The sequence below is a fragment of the Syngnathus scovelli genome, chromosome 15, assembly GCF_024217435.2.
Source record: "Syngnathus scovelli strain Florida chromosome 15, RoL_Ssco_1.2, whole genome shotgun sequence".
Taxonomy (NCBI): Eukaryota; Metazoa; Chordata; class Actinopteri; order Syngnathiformes; family Syngnathidae; genus Syngnathus; species Syngnathus scovelli.
In genome coordinates, this window is record NC_090861.1 from 2,430,968 (window position 1) to 2,454,465 (window position 23,498).

Here is a 23,498-nt window from a genome sequence, read left to right on the forward strand (position 1 = left end):
GTACAGAAGAATGGCAATCCGTAAAGTATTTTCTATCACGCGGCGTTTGGGAGCACAAAGAGCCTCGTGTACACGGCCTTCAATTGTCGTTCCATTTAAGTGCCATTGTGAGTATACGCTACTTGTCAGGCTATCGTTTCCCAGACGACAAACTCAACCATGGGGCTCCTGACTGCAAAAACAATTTGATTCTTTCATCTCCATTAAATGAATATCCACTACAGACATCCCGGTTGCCACGGAGATAGTGGCGACAGGAGGCGGCGCGCCCGACAAGTGCCTCAAAGAAACAATTGTGGTTTTTTTTTCCCGAGGAAATGTTTCTGTATTAAATTGAAGTCAAAAAGCCTTCAAGTACGCGGACTTCATTTTGAGTCCGTCGCCCTTGAGGGAGCTTTCAGAGATCTCTTGGTGTCTGCATCAAAACAAGCTTTCATAACTCCTAATCATTTCTTTTAATTACTGGTAAATTAAAAAAATATTTATATACAGTTGGTGGCGCAGCCGGCGCTACCTTTTTTTTTTTTTTTTTGCAACGCCGTTGATTAAAAACCACTCAACAGACGATCAGGAACTTGTCTGACGCAAAAAGAGCCTTTGGAAGAAAGATCACAGCAGATTGCAAATGAAATGAGGATCTGAAGAAGTATGGCGTCGACGCTCATAATAGCGTTCGGGGCGTTTACCTTTGAAGAAGCAGTCCTTGCTGTGCACCACGTAGATGCGCCTCCTCTCCACGCAGGCCGTTCGGTAAACCTCGCAGTGGTTCTCGTAGAAGCGTCCGTCCGAGCCGCACACCGGCACGAAGGACGCCCGGCATTTCTCCTGGCACACGCATTCCGCCCGTCCCGTCGTCGCCATCAGCACGCATTGCCGTCCGCGACCGCAGTACGTCCTCCGACAGGGGCCGCTCTCCGAGTCGGCTGCAACGGAGAGGAAGGACGGCCATTACAATCGAGGCAAGCTAACATCTATACTTTCCACATATAAGCTCTTTTCATGTATTCCATCTCACATTGGCCCGGAAGAGGAGAGTTCACTCGCCTCCTTATCCCTTCGTACTAATTGCCCGTCGTGTTTCACTCTCTGATGCATCTGTGGGAAATGCAAACGAGCCCCCCCCCCGTCTACCCCTCGGCGACCTATGCGTTCGTGCTAAGGTCGACTACAAGATGGTTCGCCGTCTCGAGGCGAGAGAGATTAAAGCGCTTAGTGGCCTACCGCCGGCTCGCTTTCTTTCGACGAACAGGCCCTGAACGTGTCTGCCCCCCGCCCCCTAGCCCCCGCTTACAAGCATACAGCACAAAAGTAGCTAACAATACACAAGATGTTTGACATTTGCACTCTCTCTCAAGGCTAAAAGGCTAAAGCCTACCCGTCTAAGCGGGTTGGAATGGAGACCGCAGTGTTGTTGTTCTTTTATTTGCGGCGGGGGGGATCAATTGGAGGGCTGTAATGATCCGTTCCCGACACAACCGATGCATGTTTGTCTTATCTGGCTGACATTTGGACAAGCTGGCGTGTTGATTTACTTTTTCCAAGAGGATGCCGGAGCGCAAAAGATGGCGGAACTCACCGGAGACTTGAAACCCAAACAAGCTTTAAACCCACATTTGAAACCACAACACTGGTTTCAAATTGGAAGCCCTACCTCAGAAAGTGTGTTTGTGTGTGAGGCCTTTAAGTGCACTCTTCACTGGAGTCTCTCGGAAAAAGCCTCGCCACGTTTAGGCCTGAATTGACTTGAACCCGGGGCAAGGGGAATCTCCAGCTCTTTAAATCCTTTGAGCGGCATCCCCACTCCATTTGTGTATTTAATCATCGGCACCGTTTTTTTTTTATACTCATCCACCCCCCCCTTCGAGAGGGACACTCGCTAGCTTCCTCAAACCTGGCGCTCATTCCGCAAAACCTCCCCGGGGTGCCCGCGTGACATTTTGACTCGGCTTTTGTCGTGGAGCCGAAATGTGCTGACGCAGCTTGTTATTCGATTAGCAGAGGGAAGCGGGCCGCCGATAATTGAATTCACAGGGGACGAGCCGTCGATGGGCGTCTCGTACGCGACAAAGCGCTTGTGACACGACGGGCTTGCTGGGAATGAATATCAATGCAACATAACAACAAAAACTTGCAAGCTGAGATAAGACGGCTAACGCGCGGTACGCCGCGCGGTAACAAAAAGAACGGATGAAAATGATATCACAAAACTATGATTGCCGTGATAAAGGGGAAAAGCGTGAAATTGATTTATATGACGGCCTTAATGGATTCAGCCAAAAATAGAAAAGCAACAGCAATACTTAAAAAATAGATTAAATGTATTGTATTTAGTAGCTATTATGTTAGCTTAGTGGCTGTTAGCTTGCTAGCATTTGATCAATTTTCATTTCATATTGTACCTGATACATGGCATGATGTGAAATGTTATCTTGCAAACAATTATCTCAGAATAGCAGCTGTCAGCATTTTCGCACTTTCAAATAGTAGCTTCCTGAACTTTTTCTCGTTATCTTGTTATAATGTACCTCGGCATAGCAGCTATGTTAGCATTTGATCAATTCCCAGATTCACCTCCTACATACTCTCCTACTTTCTGCCTCCTTGATAATTCGCAACATAAATCTCGACAGTTTGTTAGGCGATAGCAAGTACGACCGCTATGGCTCTCATGCCTGAAAATCCCTCATTCCCCGAGCCAAGATATGGGCGGGGGAAGAAAAAAAAAGATAAATATCAGCCGTAAAGACGTGGCAGATGGCGTGCAGCTGTTTGCACCGGCAAAAACATGACAATTTGTATTCAGCGCGGATTAGCCGCCGTATGAATGTTGTATTAAACGTATGGAAATGAAAGCACAAAGCAGTTGCACAAAGCACTTAACGCTGCAGCCTAAATATGTTCCGCTGCATGTTTTACCTTCTCATTAAGTCAGGAAAAGTGCAACGTTGCCTCGTAGCTAGCGCAGGTGAAATTTGCTTTTCTATAAATACGCCGCGTTCATTTGCTCCCTTACGTTTCCCACACCAATTATCAAGTTGCTGTCTAATACTTTTCTTTGCTAACGATCATCAGGCAATTACTGAGGGCGGAATTGAAACATCCTGCAACGGTTTTTACTGTCAAGTATCATGTTAAGAATAGAAAGTCATCATCAAAAGTCAAGAACTGCAAACGTAAACAGCAAAGAAAGAGCCAAGAACCGCATCACAATAAGCAAAAAAAGAACATCATGTCCTCCATTTACATTACAAACGACAATAAAGACCCCCAAAAAAAAGAGAGCGCAAGGAAAAACAAAATCCTAGACGAACGAGGCTATGATTACAAATCACGACTCGTCCCCGAAGCGTCATTTGAGGCCGCGCCGAGAGAGGCTTCGCTCTGCTCTATCTTCTGCGGCTTTGACGACCGGGCAGATTTTCATGCCGGATTGCGATATAGATGAAATATTACAATCGCTACTAAAACGTCTGTGGGGTCCTCTTTGGCTTGACATTATGGAGACAAAAGCACTTTCATACGCGATTAGCGAAGCGGCGTTAGCCGGGTGTGTCAGTGGCGTCGGAAAGGCCAGCGGATAAACAAGTTGACTTATTAGCTTGTTTGCCGTGTCTGGCGCAAACACAAAACGCACCCTCAGTACATATTTAGACAGTTTAGCTACCTCCCCCCCCCCACAACAATAACAAATGATAAAGTCAAGGACTGGCAAGAGCTTGACATCAAACGCTAACAACGTTGCTTCGATTTTCCAATAACGTGATGAGGACTCGACACGTCCCGCGGAGCGTGGGAAGATTGCGTGAACGTACAAGAGAATGATTTCAATTATCTTATAGGCAAAAAAAAAAAGGGGGATTGGGGGTTATCATTAAAAAGGAAACCATAAATACTATGACTAAAAAAAATAAAAACACGCGCAAACCGTCCCGTTTATTAACTCGACTTCATTTTGAGTGCAAAAATAAATCCCATTCCCACTTGCCACTAATTACAGAAACATTTGCCTTCCCACAATTGATGGAAAATGTTTGTTTGTACAATATGGCTCCCTTTGTTAGTCCTTGCGATTTCCAAGTTCCTCAAGTAGCTCGCGTTGGTGCACGGAAAAGGAAGTTCAGCCAAAGTTCAGTTAGCATTTGACTTAAATAAAAAAAATCTTTGTGCTTTTTAAACCAAACAGGGAAAAAAAATGTGAAAGGCGGGGGTGGAGGGTGTGAAAATATAGCTGAGAATGTTGCTGGCGAAAAGAGGAGTACGCCGCTAACCTCATTGATGATGCACTCTTATTACATGCTAATGTGATTGGACTGGAAACTGCGAGGGAGGGGCGAGGGGTTAAGACTTCGGCAATCAGCGCAACTCAAGTACCACTTTCGTAAGGCTAGTCATAAGAATTCCCACGTATAAATTAGGTCGAATGAAAGAGACGAAAATGTCGTGCAAAACTGTTGGGCGAGAATCGTTTGAGCTGACTCCAACTGCCCGTCACCAACAGAGTGCAAAAAAAAAAAATCCAACATTCCAATCACACGGGAAGCCATTCATTCATTGGGGTGACCCTCCCGCCCTGCCCCGCCGCCGTCGCTCCTCGTCACGCACCTGACAGCATCAATACGGCGTTGCGGAGACAGAAAAGCGAGCGGAATTAGACTGTGTGAATAATTCATTACCGCCGCCGCTCGCCGCTCGCCTCCCATTCAAGTGACAGCGCTCGTGTTTAAATGATGAGTCGCCTCCCAGTCAGCACACAAAATAGCCAGGTACACTTTTTTTTTTGTCTTTTTGGATTAATATCATTTCTCTTACACACATAGACCGAGTCCCTCCTCCACATGCACACACACTTTAGGGACCGCCATCTTCCTTCCACCTGTCAACATCCCAGAGGCTCACTTGATGAGATCGCTCGCCTTCTGTTTTACATGCATCTTTCATTTATTCAATAGCTTCCTTTGTGTGTGTGCGTGTGTGTGTGTCGGCGGAGGAGGAGAGAAGATGAACGATGTCGAACAGAAATAGGGCAGTGGGAGGATGCAAGGGGAGGCCTGACGAGAAGGTCGAGAAAACACAGGTCAGGGAAAGCAAGATTTAATAGCAACAAAATGGAGCCTTGAATGGATGACACATTTATAGTCAGAAATACTTTTTGTAATATTAAGTCATATTTGATTGGCTTCATGTATTTAATTCGGGCACAGATCGAATCCGTGTGAAATAAGGCAAAAATAATACGTAAATTGAAACTCAAGGACAAAGAAAGAACCATAAGGGGCAAAAAAAAAAAAAAAAAAATAGAGGTCGTCAATGCGGGGTGAGAGTCTCTGAGAGTGGAAGAGTGATGGAGGGAGCTTCTGAGGGACCACCACTGAGCGGTCATCTTTTTTGTGTGTGCGTACGAGCGAGCGCGTGTGTAGCAACAGGAAGCAGCAGGCAGAGCTTGGATGTGCTCCAAGAAGTGCAGCGAGGATTTGGGGAATGTCCAAAGAGCCGTTGAGTTTCTCCACTCCAACCGGGCTAATAAGTAGCTTGGGGCCTCATGCAGATTTCGTGGCGCGTTTGATGGAATGCGATTCGACATCGTGTTTACAGCGGAAATGCCACAGGCCACGTGAACGCACTTGAAATAATCGACAGTCACAGATTAAATGTCTCCTCTTGTCACTTATTCAAGATGATGGGCGTAGAAAGAAACAGAAGGACTCCGAGTAATCCATTGAAAAAGTTTAAAAAAAAATAAGTCCAGGTGGGTTCAGCCAAGGGCTGCGAGAGGAACACTCAGCTTCAATCACATCATCATCCATAATGGATGACCAATGTAAATATCTCATGAAGGCGCGTCATGGAGAAAATGAGTCTGTGCTTAACACACACACACACACACACACACACACACACACACACACACACAGGGCAGTTGTTTATGTAATATTGATGCGCTTAATGGATGTTACGTGTGAACGTCGTCTCGCTCCCGCATTTTGTCTCGGCATTTTATATTCCATTGACTTACTTTCTTAAACGGAAAAAAAAAACTTTCGTCTTTGTGTACACCGAAACTTCTTCAAATAGGGGGGAAACTCTTTCATTGTTGTTAAACTATTTTGGATGTTGGATAAATCAGTTCGGAGGTCTCCACGTAGTTGTGGCTGCTGACCATCAACTTAGAAACATGCGCCACGCTGTCAGGGCGGCGATGATACGATGAGCCCTCACGGGGGGGCCGGGGGGGGGGCTAAAAGCGCCGAGCACAGTCCCCCGACGGAGTCGTCAATCATTCAGGAGGAACCGGGGTCAGACAAAGTGCGCCATTGTTTTTATTCATATGACGGGACGACGTCCGCCGGCGTCATAAAGTTTGCAAAAGGCCGTTCGCCGTCCACCAACAATAGCTCCTCAAGTAAGATAAGAAGGTTGCCGAGTCCATCGCTCTGGATGGTTGCCACGGTTACCTGGCAGAATGGCAGCCCCCCCAAAAAAAGTTTCTGTTGGACCTGACACACATTTTGCAAGGCGATATTTAATCAGGTCCAGCTTTGCGGGGGGTTTGCGTGACTTGAGATTTGCATTTTTATGGAGTTCCGGTGGCCTTGGCTCGCCCTTAACTCTGTGTGAACACAACAGCCAGAAGATAGGGACGTTAATTAGGGAACGGCAGTCGCGGCAGCACAATGGCGACGGGTGCTCAATGGCTCCTTTGCCTTATCGCTAATGGGCTCAAATTGATTAATGGACACGACCGCGAGCGGGAATGCTGAGCCCGACGTTCCTTTTGATTAAGAAATTAATCGTTTTAAGAGTTGGAATTCATCAGAGGAAAAAAAAATGCAATCATTTAAGTTTTTTTCCTTAAGGTGGCCAGACATTTCAAGGTTCTTTGTGTGGACACCCTCTTATTTCCAAAATGGTGACTCGTACAAATTTGTAAATATAACAATATATCGGCCTTCTTCAAATGCCATTTGGAATTCTTCGAGATGCTGTAAATAGAAAGTTGTTCTTCAAACTCATGTATGATAGTCTACCTAGCAACAAATCATATTTAATAGCCATGCAGTGATTATGGGAGTCAATTATGGATGCAGAGTTTATTAAATCATATATGATTAAAAACATACAACTTTATGAAGATTGTGATTATTACAGATGGGCGGCTTTGTATGCGTATTTTATTAGCACGCCAACGCCGCTCCGCGTGAACATATAATTGGAGCAATCGATCACATACGAACGCACACGCCAAAAGGCACAAATACACGCAAGTGACCTCCAAGCCGCCCGGCAAGAAGCATCATTTGTTTAGCCAGCAGGTTTCTCATTCAGCCTCCGGAGAATTATGAAGGGACGCTGCGCCGCATAACGGCTTATCTCCACATCATTAGTAACAGCACACGCTTGACTCATCTTAATCATGACTCCGCTCCGGTTCTTATTAAAACAAAAATGTCAGGCTTGGATTGATACAGCAGAAGTGGCTTGAAAAAAAAAAAAAAAAAAAGGAAATTTGTCATTTCTGCTGGTTAAGGATTCCCGTTGTAGTTGAAATGTACTTTGGGGCAAAAATGATTGTGCCCCATAGATTCTGCCTAGCAACAACTACTGTACATACAGTTGTGTCATCTGCTGCTTTGTCGGGATGCGCTGGAAAGTCTTGTCCCAACCCCATTCCTCCGTAATAGGCCATAGTTTGCCAAACATCAAATCGAGAGTGATATTTTGTCTCCCGCCGAGCACTTTCACACTTAAGCCAAAGTGCTGTTGTGTCCGAAAAAAAACAAAACTGCACTGTGCCCTTAAAAATTGTAAGCGGTGCAGCCTTTCCCGGTGACATTACATGCTGATCTCGCTTCCCTGATCCATACAGCTGCCGACGATGCAGGAGATGGATGGCTGCGAGGAGTCCCCGAACAATATAGGATGCGCTCAGCCGTATAATAAGTGATAAAAGCCCATGTATTCGCCCTCCAGACTTTTTTTTTTCCCACCCCCCCCAAGCAGAGCTCAACGGGGGGCTCATTTCGCCGAGTAAGACGTGCTCAATCTTCTTTTTATACACCCTAAAAAGCAGCAATCTGGCCCCGCAAGTTTGCCGTGAATGATGGCGAAGCGGGCCGAGTGGCACGCAAACGTGGAAGCACTTTGTCACTTTCACCCCCGGCCGGGTGCACGCCGTCCGCCCTTCAACTCGCGGAAAACTGGCATATTTTTGATCACGGTTCCGTCAAACGTGACAAAAAAGGTACGCGAGAAAGGGAACGGCTTTAAAGCGTCTTTTGCAAACACTGAAAATAATTAAGTCGATAATGAGATGAACAAATGTGTTTTGTAAACACCAATGACAAACATAGTTTGCTCGAGCAATTAACAAAACGGTTTTCGTGCCACTGACGGCAATCGTGAACCTCCGACCTCCAATTAAACCAACATGTCGGGATTCGTTAAAAAGAAAACAAAAATGGCTGCTATTTATTGCGGAAGAACCAAAAGACTGAATACTGAAAAATGTCCTTGCTGGAGGGCGCCGCTCTACCAGCCACCGGCGCACCCCCAATCCCCCTTTAGGCTTTTCATCTCTCCAATAACGGGACCTTCCCAAATAGCTTGGAGATTGCGTACGGCTCTTTTAGAACTTAATTACACCGTAAAGTAGTGGCGTTTACGCGCCGTAAAAGACGGCGCCGGGTGATTTGGGCGTCGTCTTTATTTGATCACGTCATCTGGTTAATGCAGAGCAAGCGAATTGTGTAAACACGCAACGCACAAAAAGTCCAGCCTTCGAATGCGTATTTTGTTTCCGTAAAGGTCCAGCCGGCTTCTCTCTTAGGAGAAGCCGAACAATATTGAGCTGGGTTATTGGAAAATATGCAAAAATTGATCATAAACCGGCGCGCAAAAGGCCACGAGCCGCTCCGCAATCAATGATCACTCCCACGCAGACGTTTATCGCTGCAGACCAAAGCGAGGAAATGACCGATCGGCCATTTTGACGAACAAACAAAACGTCAAAGCGGAATCGTCGTGAAATAAAGGCTAATCGTGTATCGGTACTGATTGTTTGCAATCAAGATTGATCTTTGTGGCATTGTGTGTTGAAATGAACAAAGCACGCGGGTTTGTCATGGCCGATCAAAGGCGATTACAGGCTGGACCGTCCTCACTGATGATCCGTCACCTTGAATCAAGCCCGGTGATTGCGACTCATCGTGCGGGCCGAGCAATCAGCCGCGCTCGCAAATCAAAGAGGTTGATTCCTCCCCCCTCTCCCCCTCCGACTACCCTTACCGTCTAAAATCTAAAGTAAACCTCTCCTTTTCCAATATTTCCAATTGTCAAGATGGTTGTGATTGGACAATTAATTATCACCGCTGCCGCCGCCTCGCTAAAAATATGACTTATCAAGCGAACCGCCATCCCTCTGGAGAGATGCAGGGAGACAGCTCGGAGGGACAGCAGCAAGACCGACATTAGCATAGGTGCGATCGCTTGCAGAGATAAACGAAATCCGTCAACTTGGCATTGATTGTTACGATTCTCTCCGCTCTATTAAGACTCTTCTAAGCAAATGTGCTTGTTGCGTTCCTCTTACTCACTGGCTTATTGTTTCACTTCTAATGGTTTTCAAATATTTAAAGGTGTCTAAATCGATGCAAATTGAAAAACATTTGAAGCAGTTTTACATTTTAAGTAGTTATGCGCTACGTCGAATCGATGTAATTGCTTAACGGGGGGAAAAAAAGGCTAACGAAGGTCGCCGTTTCCATTCCGAGGCAGCGTGACTCCATTAGACTGCAGCTTCTGGCCAGCGGCCCACTGTGAACAAAGTTGGCGTGCTCGGACACCTCGCGCCTGGCTAGCCAGCATGCTTTAGCTTGGTCCTGGCAGCGCTCAAAGAGCCCCCTGAAGACACGAGTGTGGCATTGCTCCAGTCCAGCTGGAAATGTGTCTGGCGACTGAAACCCATCTGCAAAAAAAGCAGCGGCTCATCTGTCAGCATCCACTTTGCACGATGGGGAACATTCACAAGGCTGCCATCAGTGGCCGGCAGACAACAACAGTGTTGCTAAACATATGCGACTTCATTGTATGGCAATTGTCGGGGTGAACTAATTTTATCCGGGGCAACTTTTGCGGAATTTATGCTTGTACACCAGAAAAGGCAAAAACTTCCATTTCCTTCTTTAAGGTTCCGTGCTTGACGTTGAAGGAAAAAAAAGTCGGCAGGCAATTCTCTCAAAGCTAATCCTCCACAGCACAGCCAGCCTCTGGGCAGCTGCTTGGGAAGCAGGAGAGCTCTTTGGCTGTGAATCTCCCACCTGACAAAGCCGCTATAAACTTCACACAAGTCTCAAAGGTGCCTCAGGGAGTCGACCCGCGGGTTAGATGCAAGTACATCGTCCGGTCTGAGGTCGATAATAACTTGGCTCCTTGTCCTTCGGACTGAATGGTGGAAGGCGTTCACGTTTTAATTAAGGAGTTAATAAAAGGTCTCGGCCGGAGGTTATGGCTAGCATAACTATGGCGGTTGGGTTGAAAAGCCAACGGTTGGTAAAGGTTAGCATAAGTTGAGAATTTTAACAAAGGGGGTAAATGTTAGCATTTCCGTTAAGGAGCTAACGAGCAATCTCGCGTCAGGGTTAGCATCACAGGATTTGGCTAACAACATGAGCGAGGGCAAAACAAAATATTAGCATTCAGCGGGAAGAGATCCAGCAATCGACATTCTGGCAACTAACAGTTTGGTTATTACCATTTTCTTTCATCGTGGTTAAACGTTGCCAGGGTGAATTGCTAGTGCAGTGTGACACCTTGTAGAATTACCGCGCCTTACGGTTAGCGTGATTAGCATTTTGGTTCATCTACTGACTTGGTCCATATTCGAATTTTCCATCAAAACCTGCGAGGCAGCTAAATAGATGCAGCTTCCTTTTGAAAGTCCGACCGGCGAGGGTGGGGCGGGGAGTATTTTTTAAGATAAAAACAAGTTTTTCTTTGACTTGAAAGGGAATTAATGGGAGACAAAGTGCGCTGAATGCGAATGTCAGCAGACCTCCCGTGGGCTCAGATTAAGTATTTACAACTATATCCAAAGATAATGTACCATGATCTCAGCCACCCAGCCAGCCTGCACTCTCTCGAAATAACACTGAGATGGACTATTAATGATACATGAATGTAATTACATTTCTCCGAGCGCTTTTTGCCTAATAGACCCACGGAAGGATGTGGGGGCGCATGGTAATTAAAGACTTTAAGCTTCTTGGTAGCGGGCAGACATCGTTTTATGCCGTTCAGGCAAATAAAAGTGTGCATTTTCACTGGAGTGATTTAATGGCTCACAAAATAAACAGGAGAGAGAAGAAAGGAAGATGACCCACTAAGACAGCAAATCCAGCTTGGCCTAATTTGACCATTTTAGGCTAAAGAGTTAAGAACAAGTGTTTGGGGTATTGTTAGCATAACAGGCTAGTTTAGTACGCATTTCGGCCTTTCTCAGCAAGTTCGGAAAGGGAGTCGTTTTTTTCCACTACTCGATGTGAACGATTGCCGCTAAGACAATGATCGGACAATCAGATGGGGAGCTAGCTGGCTATAAACGTCGCTGGAGTGCCATTCAATCAGCCGCCTCGCGCCATTATGACGTTCTAATGGAACCTTGTAGCGTTTCATGCACTGTACAAGTCGCATTTTAGGAGTGGCAATGCATGATACCTCAAGTTTTGTCACTATTCAAGTACCTTATACAGGATGCAATTGAATAATATGCTTGGTGAAAATACTGATATATTTTTTGTAAGAATCTAGAAAAATAAATAATAAATAGTATATAATAAATATAATAAACAAATAGAAAAATAAACACCTGCAATTTTATATATAATAATATAATTATATAATAATTCCAAAAAGTCGTTTTCATTAACAAAATAATAGACAGGTCCCAAACGTCGTCAGCAGATGTCCTCTACCGATAAAGTTTCCGAACTACACCACTGACGTTTTGTTACAAACTGCTGGCTTTTTTTATTTCCGTTTCGGTAGGCAAAAGTGGTGCTGAAGGCTTTAACCTCTTGGTGCTTTTTTTCCACAAATTGCCTCAGCCCTTCTGGGAATGACAGCTGAATTATCGTTTCTTTCTGCGGAGGGACAGCTCATTCTGCCACGTCAAAATAAGCACCCGAGCCGAGCCAGCATCTGATTCCCGCCGCATCCTAACTGCCACTGCTTAGTGTGGCTAGTAGCAATTTCATTACCCTCTGTCTTCCCCCAACGCTGACGTCCTTAACCGATGGCGCCCGCCCCGACTCGTGAGGATCCTCGGCGGTCGCACCTGTGGCGCCGCCATTACGCCATTGCTATTTGCGCAAATTGCTCCATTTGTGTTTGAATACCAAATGCCGTTTCGGGAGATCGTATCTCGTCGCCCCTTAATGGAGCCGTTACCACGGCGGGTCTTTGCCGCCGTTGCGGCGGAATGCTAACAAAAAAAAAGAAGCAAACATCCCGTTGCTAAGTGTTGTGTTATTGGGGAACTGAATTAAGCTCCAGTGTGGAATAGAGAATCAAGAATGCGTCACTTAAATCGCACATTATCGTAATTACAGTGGAGTGAAAACCCCCGTATGACTAAATGTAGCAAATTTGAAATGATTTTACAAATTGAGAAAGATTCAACGTTGCTGTAATTAGAATCAAGTACTGTCAAATGAGTCGTTGGATTTGCAAGTATCATCGGAATTCAGTAGAAGCAGCCAAAGAATAACGAAAAATTCCAATCTAGACAAAAGTAAAATCAAAACGGAATGCCGATTGTTTTACATCGCATTAGAAGTCATCGAAACAACTCGACTGTCAAGTGTGACCAGTTTTGTTGACCCGCTTTTATTGCAATCCGCCCGCCTCCATCTGGATGTTATTTACCACACGCTCAATAATACATTATTCATCCATCTCATTCTGAGGGAAGCGGCACCTGCAGTTTTTTTTTTTTCTTTTTTTCAATTAATCTTCATGCATTTGAAAACAGCTCCTCAGATCACACGCTCTCAGAAATAGATTCTTGTATACGCGGCGGCGTCACTGTGAAGCTATTCTCGGACACTCAAAGGATATAGCTGGTCTTTGATGCGCCTTTTCATTGGCGACTGAAAGGAAAGAAAAATAATGGAGAAATGGGAGTGTTGCGATTTTACTCGAATGTTTTGTCATTAAATAAAACAAATAATAAATTAAAACAATGTAATCATATATTTTCACTTGTTAAAGCTAGAATTAGTATAAAAAAGTAGAATTACGGTGGCCTTCGAGGGTCTAAAAGGCTCTACTTAGAATTAGAAATAAAATAAAACAATGTAATCGTATATTTTCACTTGTTAAAGCTAGAATTAGAATAAAAAAAGTAGAATTACGGTGGCCTTCGAGGGTCTAAAAGGCTCTATTTAGAATTAGAAATAAAATAAAACAATGTAATCATATATTTTCACTTGTTAAAGCCAGAATTAGAATAAAAAAAGTTGAATTACGGTGGCCTTCGAGGGTCTAAAAGGCTCTATTTAGTATTAGAATTTTTTTTTCTCAATAAAACTCATCATTGTGGCTTTGAACACAATGACAACATCCTTGTTGGGAGCTACGCGAGAACACCCCTTAAGTGTTGTCGCGACGAAACAATTAATTCACCAATTAATGAGCTGTCAGGTTTGTAGCGGCGCGTGCCAGACAGGTGGCAAGGCTGGATGCGGGCCAGCCGCCTAATAGAGATCGCTCGTCTCGGACGTGACAGCTGGCGACGGCGGCGTGAAGGCGGCGGCATCGTTGTCGCGAACGTGCGCCGTTTGGCTAACAACTGGAGCCTTTAAACGCGCCTTAAAAAGAAACAGGCGCTATAAACAAAAGGATTAAATAGCCACGGCAAAAAAAAAAAACAATTGCGATATTATTTTTGTCATTTATATATTTGGGTAACATTAAATGGCGTCATTTGTATTGATTAAATTGTTAAAACAATATTTTCTAATGTTCATGTCGACTTTGACCTGTAACTACTCCCCCCCCTCCCTGCCGTCTTAGCTGAATTAATTTTTACCGCTGGAACTCGGACAAGTTTAGCAAAGCCCTGTCGTAAATCTCGCCGGCGAGGAAGAGGAGGAGTGATTTCATTAAGCCGAGCGACCATAAAGATCACCCTGACATCCCGAGACCTTATCAAAGTCGTAAAAGTGAAATGAAGCTTTGTTCAACGCCCGCTCCCCACCTTGTGTCGGTGACTCGCGCCGACAAGAAAGGAAATTGACAAAATGAACTAGCGGCTAGCGCCACGAGCTAATGCACACTAAGACTCCATTTGATCAGCCAACTTTATTCATATTAATTCCGGCCGTGATCAATCTATGACAGCATCAAACTCTTGAGTATCCCGAATGACGCCGCATTGCTGGGATAAATCAGCGGTTGCGGTATAAATGATTAATACGCAGCTTTTTCTTTCCCCCCCCCACGCAACCGTTTCACAGTGGGTGACATTTCAAAAGAACGACTTGTGTTGAAATGTCACAATATCCGCATGGCGGGAAAGCGCCACTTCCTGCAAAAGTGGGCCAGCGTGATTAATGCCACTGCCGTCACGTGACGCAAACAAGTCGGAGGAAGAATTGGAAAACAAAGAGATGTGAAAGCGGCTAACTCGACATGCACAGAGCGTAGCGGCGGCGACAGGAGGATGTGGCTTGGCGTACAAATAGGCGGCAAGGTAATTAGTCCCCCGGGGGAAATTGGCAAATTCCAAAATGTCTTTCCTGCCGTCACAAATAAATAGATATTTCCTAAAAAAAAGATCATCAACAAGTTGGCTTCAATATGATGAAGCCACACATATTAGGAGCTATTAGCATTAGCAACACCTGCGCTAGCCACGAGAGCAACGTCCCAAATCAAATCTGCCGAATGATGCTGACTCGTCATATTTTCAAAAATCAATTTGCTCGTCCAACAACACTGCAGCTCTGCTTAGCTTTTGAACGACTACTTTTTCAGCCTACTAATCTGAACACGTGACTTTCTATATATGACGAGTATTTGGAGATGTTGATGAAAATGGCAAAGAAAAGTAACGCGAGCGTGGTGACACAAAACTGTCGTCTCCGAGCATCACCTCCAGGGCATTCTTTTATTGTCATCTTGCATGTGTGTGTGCTTGTTATAAATTCACACCCTGCTGCCTGTCGACGTGTGTCAGAGAGACACCTGTTTCCTGTCGGGATTCGCGCAACTTGAGCGCTCGGGTAATATCGTAGCGGGCAGGTGTTTTTTTGCCAGGAAATACGAGTGCAATTAACGCCAAGAAAACCAAAATAAATACGATGACTTTCATAAATGGACTCGGCTGTCGATGCGCTAAAATAAACACGGCGGGTCGGGCACGGCGAGAGCGAGCGAGCGAGCGAGCGAACAACTGGCGGAAGTCGACGGATAAAAGTTGACGAGTTTGACGGGAAGGAAAAAAAGAACAGGATGGCAGGCAGATGTTGCAAAAAACGAAGAGAGGAGATGTGAATTCTCGTGAGAATTTCGGTTCAAACTACAAATAAAGTCAGCTCGGAATGGCCTATTTAAATGTGCGATTGCAAATTCCACGGAAAATGACGATATCGAGACACAACTCACAACCCAACATCGTTTGGGCGAATTCCAAGCAACTACCTTTCGGAGTTCATCCTTTGGAAGACTTTCGGGTGATAAATGTGAGTTTTTCCAGCTCGTAAAACATCCGCTGGCTTTTATGAAGGTCGTTTTGTATTCGCAGGCGACGATATGAAAAGGCAAAGTGAGCGTCGCGCCACAAGTGAGATGAAGCAAAAATAATACAGAGCGCCGAGGTGTCGCCGCTGCTTGCAAAACTGCTGTTTGATTTAAACACAGCGCGTGTACTCACATTGATCGATGCTCCCGGCCGTTTCGACCCTCTCCTGCAAACACACACACACACACATGGGTTGTTATTACGACTGCAAACGGATAACAATTTGTGCCCATCCCAAAAACCAAAACGACCCATGTGTCAATTTGGAATTCTAAAAACGTCCAATAAACAAACACGCTTCTGTATTCTGTCTGATTAGTTTACCAAAAGAGAATAAATCAATCATGAACTATTTTCACCAAGCTAATCCATCTCCATCCCATCGCCGTTCCCCCGGTAGCGTTTACCGCAAACGTCGAGACCTGGCTCTTATCTAATTCGTCTGAGCTCCGACGGGGCTTCCTAATGAGCTGAGTGAAATGAAGCCAAAGGAGGCGAGTGCAAATATCTCCACGAGCATCAACAGATCAATGCGAGTGACCATGAAAAAAAAAAAAACGAGCTTCTTCCTTACTTGAGTTTCTCAAATTAGAGGTAAACTACGTGTTTCAAGAGATAGCCCTCGCCGCCATTTCCCCACCCGACACCGCCACGCCATTTTAACACGGCAATCATCCAAAGGGCAACGCTCGGCTGGCCTCAATTTCGCTCCAGGTGAGAGCTCGTCAAGCCACGCGCGACCGTTAGCTCGGAATAAACGTGCCGGGCGTGAGCCCAAACGAGGGTTCTTTCCAATTGAATTATAGAAATGGATCCAAATATTGAACGACCTTAAACACAAAATTGTAGCTTTTTTTTTTTTTTTTTTTTTTTTTGGAGATGTTCAGTCAGATGTTTTTCTGAATGGTTCGTCCTCTTAAGGCCAATTCGGTCGGGTAGATAAACGAGATGTAAAACCTCAAGTTATTAAACATGATCAAGGTGCAAAAAAGGTCGAAGCGCTTCGATTAAAGCGTGCCCGGCGCATTTCACGCTCGTAAAAATGCGAGCGCGTATGACAAACATCGCCCGACGTCAGGAATACAAAAACGCCTCGTTTTCTCAGACAGAGAGAAGCGACTCCATTCCCGCACTTGACTTTTCCGTTTTATGTTATAGGAAGTTTGTAAAACCATTGTCGTAAATTCCGCGTTAAAGTTGGCAGCCAAGCATTCTCATTGCTACCCACTTGGCTTTTTTTTTTTTTTATACGAGATTGGGAAGCTCAAGGAAGGCCGATTCTGATCCGATTTAGTCATTTCTAATTGCAGCGACCCTGTAAAGTAAATTTAGCCTATTTGCGCAAAGTCGTAAATTGTGAAGAGGGTAAAAGAAGCAATAAGACAAGAGTTTCGAAAAATATAGCAAGGCCTTAGGGTTCAACAAAGATGTTGCATTGTTATTTACCGTGGCTGGCGTTTCCAAAGATGTCTGCGGGATGTTAGCAGCGCCCATCTCGAGTCTCCTGTGTCCTCCAGCCCAGCCGCTCCCCAACAGAGCGGCCAGAACGGCAGCACAAACAGCCAGGCTGCCCATCGGCGCCTTCCCTGTATGGGAGAATCGATAAAAGAAGAAAAAGTTATTCTGTTGCCTTTTCTGCGCCACTAGAATTGAACCCACGAACGCTTCATTCCAGGTATTCTAGCTTTTGACTCCATTTTTTATTTTTACTCCTGCTACTTAGGGACTCAAACATGGATTTTCGATGATTCATCGACCATCAAAACCGCACAATAGACAGAATTCCTCATTCTCGATCGTTTTGTTATGTAAATTGATTATCACGCCGATCCCTGGGGCCAACGATGGATACAAAATGCAGATGACATGCTAACTTGCTAATGCGCTAACATCCATACAGTGGAGACCCAGCGAAATGTCGGCCATTTTGATTTTTACTTATTTTGATCATTATTAGGATCCTTCAAAGATGACAAATATAGAAGTGATTTTGAGTGTGGTCCAAAAGATTTTTTTAAAAGTCAGCCTCTGTTTTATTTTCCACTTTGATAGGCATGTCCATCAGATATCATACAGTCTGCCATTTTAATTTGAGTTTTTCATCCTAGACAGCCTCATTGTGATCCATTGTCAGTTTTGGCCCGCCTTTTTTGTTGGCCTAGCACAAAGCCCGCCAAATTGCACTAATCAGAGAAATTGTGAAATTAGTACTAATCAAAAGACTTCCAAGAGGGGAACAGGAAGCGAATGCTTCACTCTTTCGAGGAACTGACGTCGATGTCATTCGGCAGCCGTAATCGCCGGCGGGCTGACGGGCGCTCGCTCTTGAAAATTAAGTGGCAAATGAGATCTGCCAGTCACTGTCTGCTAATGTGTGAGCCGCGCACACACACACGAAATTCAAGTCCTATTTTCCCGACGCATGGACATCAAAACTTCCAAAATATTGATTTTCTTTGTTTTTACTCGTTTACCTTCACCGGGCTTTGAAAAATGGTCACGTCTGAATATAGCCGACTCGCCTTTAGGATGTATCAGCTTCTTTTGGCCTTTTGTGCTGACTTTTTTTATTTAGGTCAATGTAAAATATTCATTCGCTCCGCTGCAAAGGTTTTTTAAGAGAGTGCACGGAAGCACACGAACTGCCCACTGCAGGTGCGGCTAAGTCGCTTGCTAGCTCCAGTAGATGATCCCAGTGGTGTGATGATAAATCACCTCCACCGTTTGTCTTGCTTAGTAGATTCAATTAGAAATAATGAATTAGTTCTGAAAAAAAAGAAGGGACCGTAAGCTGGTATTTATTGTTGCGGATCTGAAGCTACGTCTGTTAGCCTTCCTGACAGGAAATAGAGACACAGAGAAGGATGTAGTTTAACACTTTGACTTAGATGTGACAGCCATGCACTCATCTCATATCAGCTCTCCTGGATTCATCTTGAGCTTTTGGCAGTCGAGGGACGGAAGGGGCGCAAAAAAAAAAAAAGTGACAGGTCAGCGTCAGCCTTGGGATCGCATGTTCTATACTCCTGCTTATCTCCCCCACGCCGCACATGAGCACTGGAGCTTTTTCACCCGGGCGGAAAGATAAGGTTATGAACTGTCACTCTGCGTAATGGAAACTCCGGCGTGGCACGCCGGCCCCTAGAGGACGGACGGAAAGTTGACGGCGTGTCAGTTTGAAGCGTTGACAGTGTCTGCTGGAAGAGATTTTAGAGATCATGACCCCCCCCCCTCCTCCCTTCTAATGCTGTATGTTTTGAAAAATAATCCCAAATGAGAAAAAGAATACGATAAATTTCTATTTCCATTTCGATGATAGAAAAAAAAAGGGATTCTCTTATCAACTGCCTGCAAATTTATTATCGTCCAACCCACAGCAGATGTAGCTTAAAGCGTTTGGACAGAAATAAAAGACATCTCGGAAAAGACTAAGAAGCTACCGTGTTGCACTTTTTTTTGTTTTGTTTCACGCCTCGTCGACTCCCGCTCGACTGCTCTTTGTCGAAATTCTGGCAGCTAGTGGGACGTGTAAGTCGGACACGTCGGCGTTCCTCGGGGAGACTCGGTCGGGGGAACATCATGACGAGGGCTAAATCCTGGATTCCCCCAGGAGGGATAAAGATTGCAGGAGCTAAGGGGACAGGGGGGGGGGGGGTCCCTGGTGGGCCTGTTCTGTACCACTACCAGTGGAAGAAGTCTATATTATCAATCAGTGATTCAAATAGACGACAGAAAATGGGAAATGATTTTTGTCCCAAGAACACGGTCGATGGTGTTTTGTTGTTCTTGTGCTGCTCCTGTTAACCACAAACTTCCCCCAATGCCAAAAACATTTATTCTTGTCACCCAAAATGACATTTGACTATATGAAACCAATATTTGGGAGGCAACCTTCCCGTCAACATGTTTTTCCCCGTGCTCTTGGTCAGCCGCCTATTTGCCTCGAGCCGCCGAAGCGGGCCGAGTCAGCAAAGGTCATTTGGGGAAGTTCGATATTAGTGAGCAGAATTTCAAGTGGCTACGGAGAAAACAGCGGCACAGCGGGTGGATGGGGAAAAAAAGTCACCCGTGTCCCTGTAGGCCACTCAGAATCATTATTATTATTCCAACCAAGTGTCTGTGCGGCTTTCGATTTCAATATCTCACAGCAGGGCTCATCACAGTGTGTCGCTAAAATGCCACTCATCATCTCTGTTATTGTTTTGAAACATTAGATGTTTTTGAAAAAGTCAGGAAGAATCGTCACTGATATGAAAGCTCTTCAAAGCTTGGCTGGGTTGGAACTACGAGGTCACATATCGGCTGGCGTCATACTAAAGTGCGTTTTGATTCGCCAGCGAGGTGAGTAAATAAAAGATGAGTTGGACAAGGAGAAAACTGGCTTGCCATCATCTCGGGTTGCTGCACGAGCTGCTGCACCGTCGCCCTCCATCAAAATCAACAACCAAGCTGAGATGCATAACCGGGGACGGACCGCAATACTTTTACTTTTTTTAGTTCTGACAAACATGGAATGTGTTTTAAAACTTCAGGATGTCTGTCACCCAGTTTTGTATAAAAGTCACCAAACTTTATTTTACTGGAATTTAGTTATTTCCCTGATTACATCACCTGTCGCTAGGCAGAAACAGGCCTCAACTGCCTTATAAATTAGGAAAAGGACTTGTCATGGTCACCTGTTGCTAGGTAGAATTCATTGGGCTGAAACATTAGCGACTTGGAAAAATTATGAACGTGCCAGTCACTTGTATCGTAAAATCGGCAAGCTGGGACACTGCCCCATTTAGAGCCAGCAAAAAAAAGTCTCCCAAAATGTCTAATATCTACACAAAACGAAATATTTTAGCTTGCGTGAGTCATATAAATGATTCACTTCCTTGTTGTGCTGACTGGCACAAACTGTCTCAGTCTTTTTGATCAAGGCACCATCTCGGGAACACAAGCACGAAAAAAAAAAAAAAAGAACTCGAAAGCACTGCCAGCGGTTACAAAATTAACAAGCGACAAAACGTCGTTTTACCGAGGAGGGGAACGTGAGCCGTCTGGAGAAATGTAACAAGATGGCATTCCAATGGCTTTCCTCCACCTAGACATTTAGTGTCTCCATACACATACATATTGTAAAAAAAAAATAAAAACTTTTTGTTTGGGTAGCAGATGTAATATTGGTGTCAACATGTCTGTGAGCCAAAGCACAATTCAAGCCGCCTCGTGGACTCAATAGCCCGCTGTGCTCATAGTCGAGCGGCGGAATACAATACGTGCTCTCCACTGTCATTATATATGATTATTATGATTATGGGCTGCTGCCTGGGAAAAAACAAAACAAAAACATGATGTGCTTGGCCATTATGTTGTACGAGTTGGAGATGCCATTGTATGATAGAAGCAAATGTCCAGCCAGCCATTTTCATAGTTCATGCCAAATGTAAAATGATGACGACGTATTATGCGGTTGTCTGTATCGATACGTGGGCCGATATCACGATACCAAGCGATATCACTGTTTCGTTTTGGTACCTTGGCGATATGGCAAGATATAGTATCATGATACTAAAATAGATTAGCGATTTACAACGATACACGGTCAAAATCGGGTTTCAGCACCATGGACAGCACCCGCACCGCAATGCTATGTAGCAGTACACAGGTGATCTTGGTTCTTCTTAGCTATTTCAAGTCAAATTATTGGGACCAACAGATTTTGAAATGTTTTCTGCACTTTTGATGGAAGCAAATATTAATATTGTGATGTAATTAATTGTTATTTTTTGTTTTTTGTTTTTTTTGGGGTGATACATCTTTTACGGCAGTCTAGCAATACGGCTTAAAACCACATTTCTTAATCCTGCTTTGAGGACACTCATCCGAAAGTTCCGCCACGTGACACCGGAGCCCCATCATCATAAGTCATTATCATAAATCACTCCAGCCAGTACGTGTGTGTGCGTAAGCCGACATGTGGCGTGCAATTGAGCCGCGCAACGGGCACCACTGCTGCAGACACTCACTATTGGCACGGAAAATGCAACCCAGCTCGCATGTCTGCATTTTAATCAGCTGTCACACAACACATAGAAACGTCGGAACAAACTTACCCATGTGACTTCCCGGACGAAAAAGAGGCAAAAAAAAAGAAGAGTCCAAGTGTGACAGCACAGTGTGCTTCTCAGCTCCGTGTGCGCGTGCTTTCGGATTCCCAAAGTGTCAGCGCCGCTTCGCCATCCTCCGGGCGCCTCTCTCTGCAGCGTCTTCTGTCCTCCTCCTCCTTTTAGGCTTCTCTCCTCCTCGTCGTCGTGTTGGTCTGAGGGCGCCGCGCACCTCCGCCGCCCTATTTCAAGCGCGCTGCCGTGCTGACGTAAGCAGGGGAGGAGGGGGGGAGGGAGGAAGACGCGGGGCAACACAAGCGCAGGCTGGGGTGGAGAAAGACATCCTGGGGGAAGAGAAAAGAAAATATTCAAATAAAATATCATAAATTAAATTATACATCGACTATATTAGACTACCACCCCCGAAAAAAAATCTTCCATCAAACTTGCATACGTCATTAATCATTAACACTTAATGCAAAATTCATCGAGACGATGAGAGGAAAGTCAATTAGCGAACTCGTTGCGGTGTAAAACAGCAAAAATGAAATTGTGCTTATCACGCACATTCCTTTGAGTCTCGCTCTGCGTTAACTATCAAAAACCCAAAGACGTTTATTGCCGTCGTGAATGGGCTTAATGGCGGGACTGGTGTTTAACGGCCTCGTTTACGCGCCGTAGGTGCAGCGGTTAAATTAGTGGGGGGGGGGGGGGGGTGCCTTGCGCAAGAGCGCCAACTGTGCGCCAACTGACTGTCAACAAGTTTGCGATGGGACGTAAATTGGTATTTACCCGAGCGGTTGCGATCAAACTTGATGAAGCAGCATGTGGCTCGACACATCAATCGTATGTTTGCCGGCTCGCTGTGTTTTCCTCGTGTTTCTCGCGGCGACATCAAAAACCGCTCAAAACACCTACTCCTTAAGCAGCGATCCATACTATTGACGGAAAGCACACATGATCAATTCATAAAAGCAAACAAACTGGAGGCGACGTCTGTAGGCACGCCCGAGTCGCGAATCGATCCTGCCTAAATGGAACGAATACGTCGGAGCGCCGCGGGGGAGCAAAGGAAGCCGACGCGTCGGCTATCCCTGGAGCGCCGCCGCCGCCGGCTACGCGATTGCACAGATAATGATGCTAACAGCTAGCGGTGATCATTAGCCGGGCCCATCAGCCGCTTAGCCGTGTTTGCACTAGCTGCCATACATCAGAAACATAATATCCTGCGAGTCTCCCGGGCATATGTCGGCACTAAAAAGGTCTCCTTGGCGTATCTGCCGCTTCTTCGCTGACGGCCAGTCGTAACTCGTCTTTATGCGCCCGCCGCCAGGGCGCATGATTCACGCGCGGGAACGACGACATTAGCGCTAGGTGTCAGCGCGGCCGTGAAACACGACGTGTGGTGTGGCGGGCGGTCCAAATGGCAAGGCAAACTGTGGACGGACAGATCAATATGGATATTAATATAGGTTGATGCCGGTGTATATAATTTGAGTTTTTCTCCTGCATAGAAAAAGTTTAATCCGCAATCTGTGCCCTTAATAGTTGAGCTAAATATGCGGTACGCCATCATCATTTAATCTGATTCCAAATCAATTTGACAGATTGTT

The 23,498-nt window shown here is 45.2% G+C and overlaps 1 protein-coding gene across 1 annotated transcript in view; it reads right to left on the reverse strand.

Annotated features, from left to right (window-relative positions):
* fstl4 (follistatin-like 4) overlaps window positions 1-22,003 on the reverse strand; it is a 48,671-nt gene extending 26,668 nt beyond the window's left edge. Inside the window, exons 1-4 of the mRNA XM_049741944.2 lie at window positions 21,895-22,003; window positions 17,243-17,382; window positions 15,929-15,962; window positions 687-923 (exon numbers count right to left, since the gene is read on the reverse strand). Of these exons, the coding sequence (XP_049597901.1) occupies window positions 687-923; window positions 15,929-15,962; window positions 17,243-17,382; window positions 21,895-21,898 (415 nt within the window). The 5' untranslated portion in view covers window positions 21,899-22,003. The remainder of the gene's footprint in view (window positions 1-686; window positions 924-15,928; window positions 15,963-17,242; window positions 17,383-21,894) is intronic.
* Between the last annotated feature and the right edge of the window lie 1,495 nt (window positions 22,004-23,498).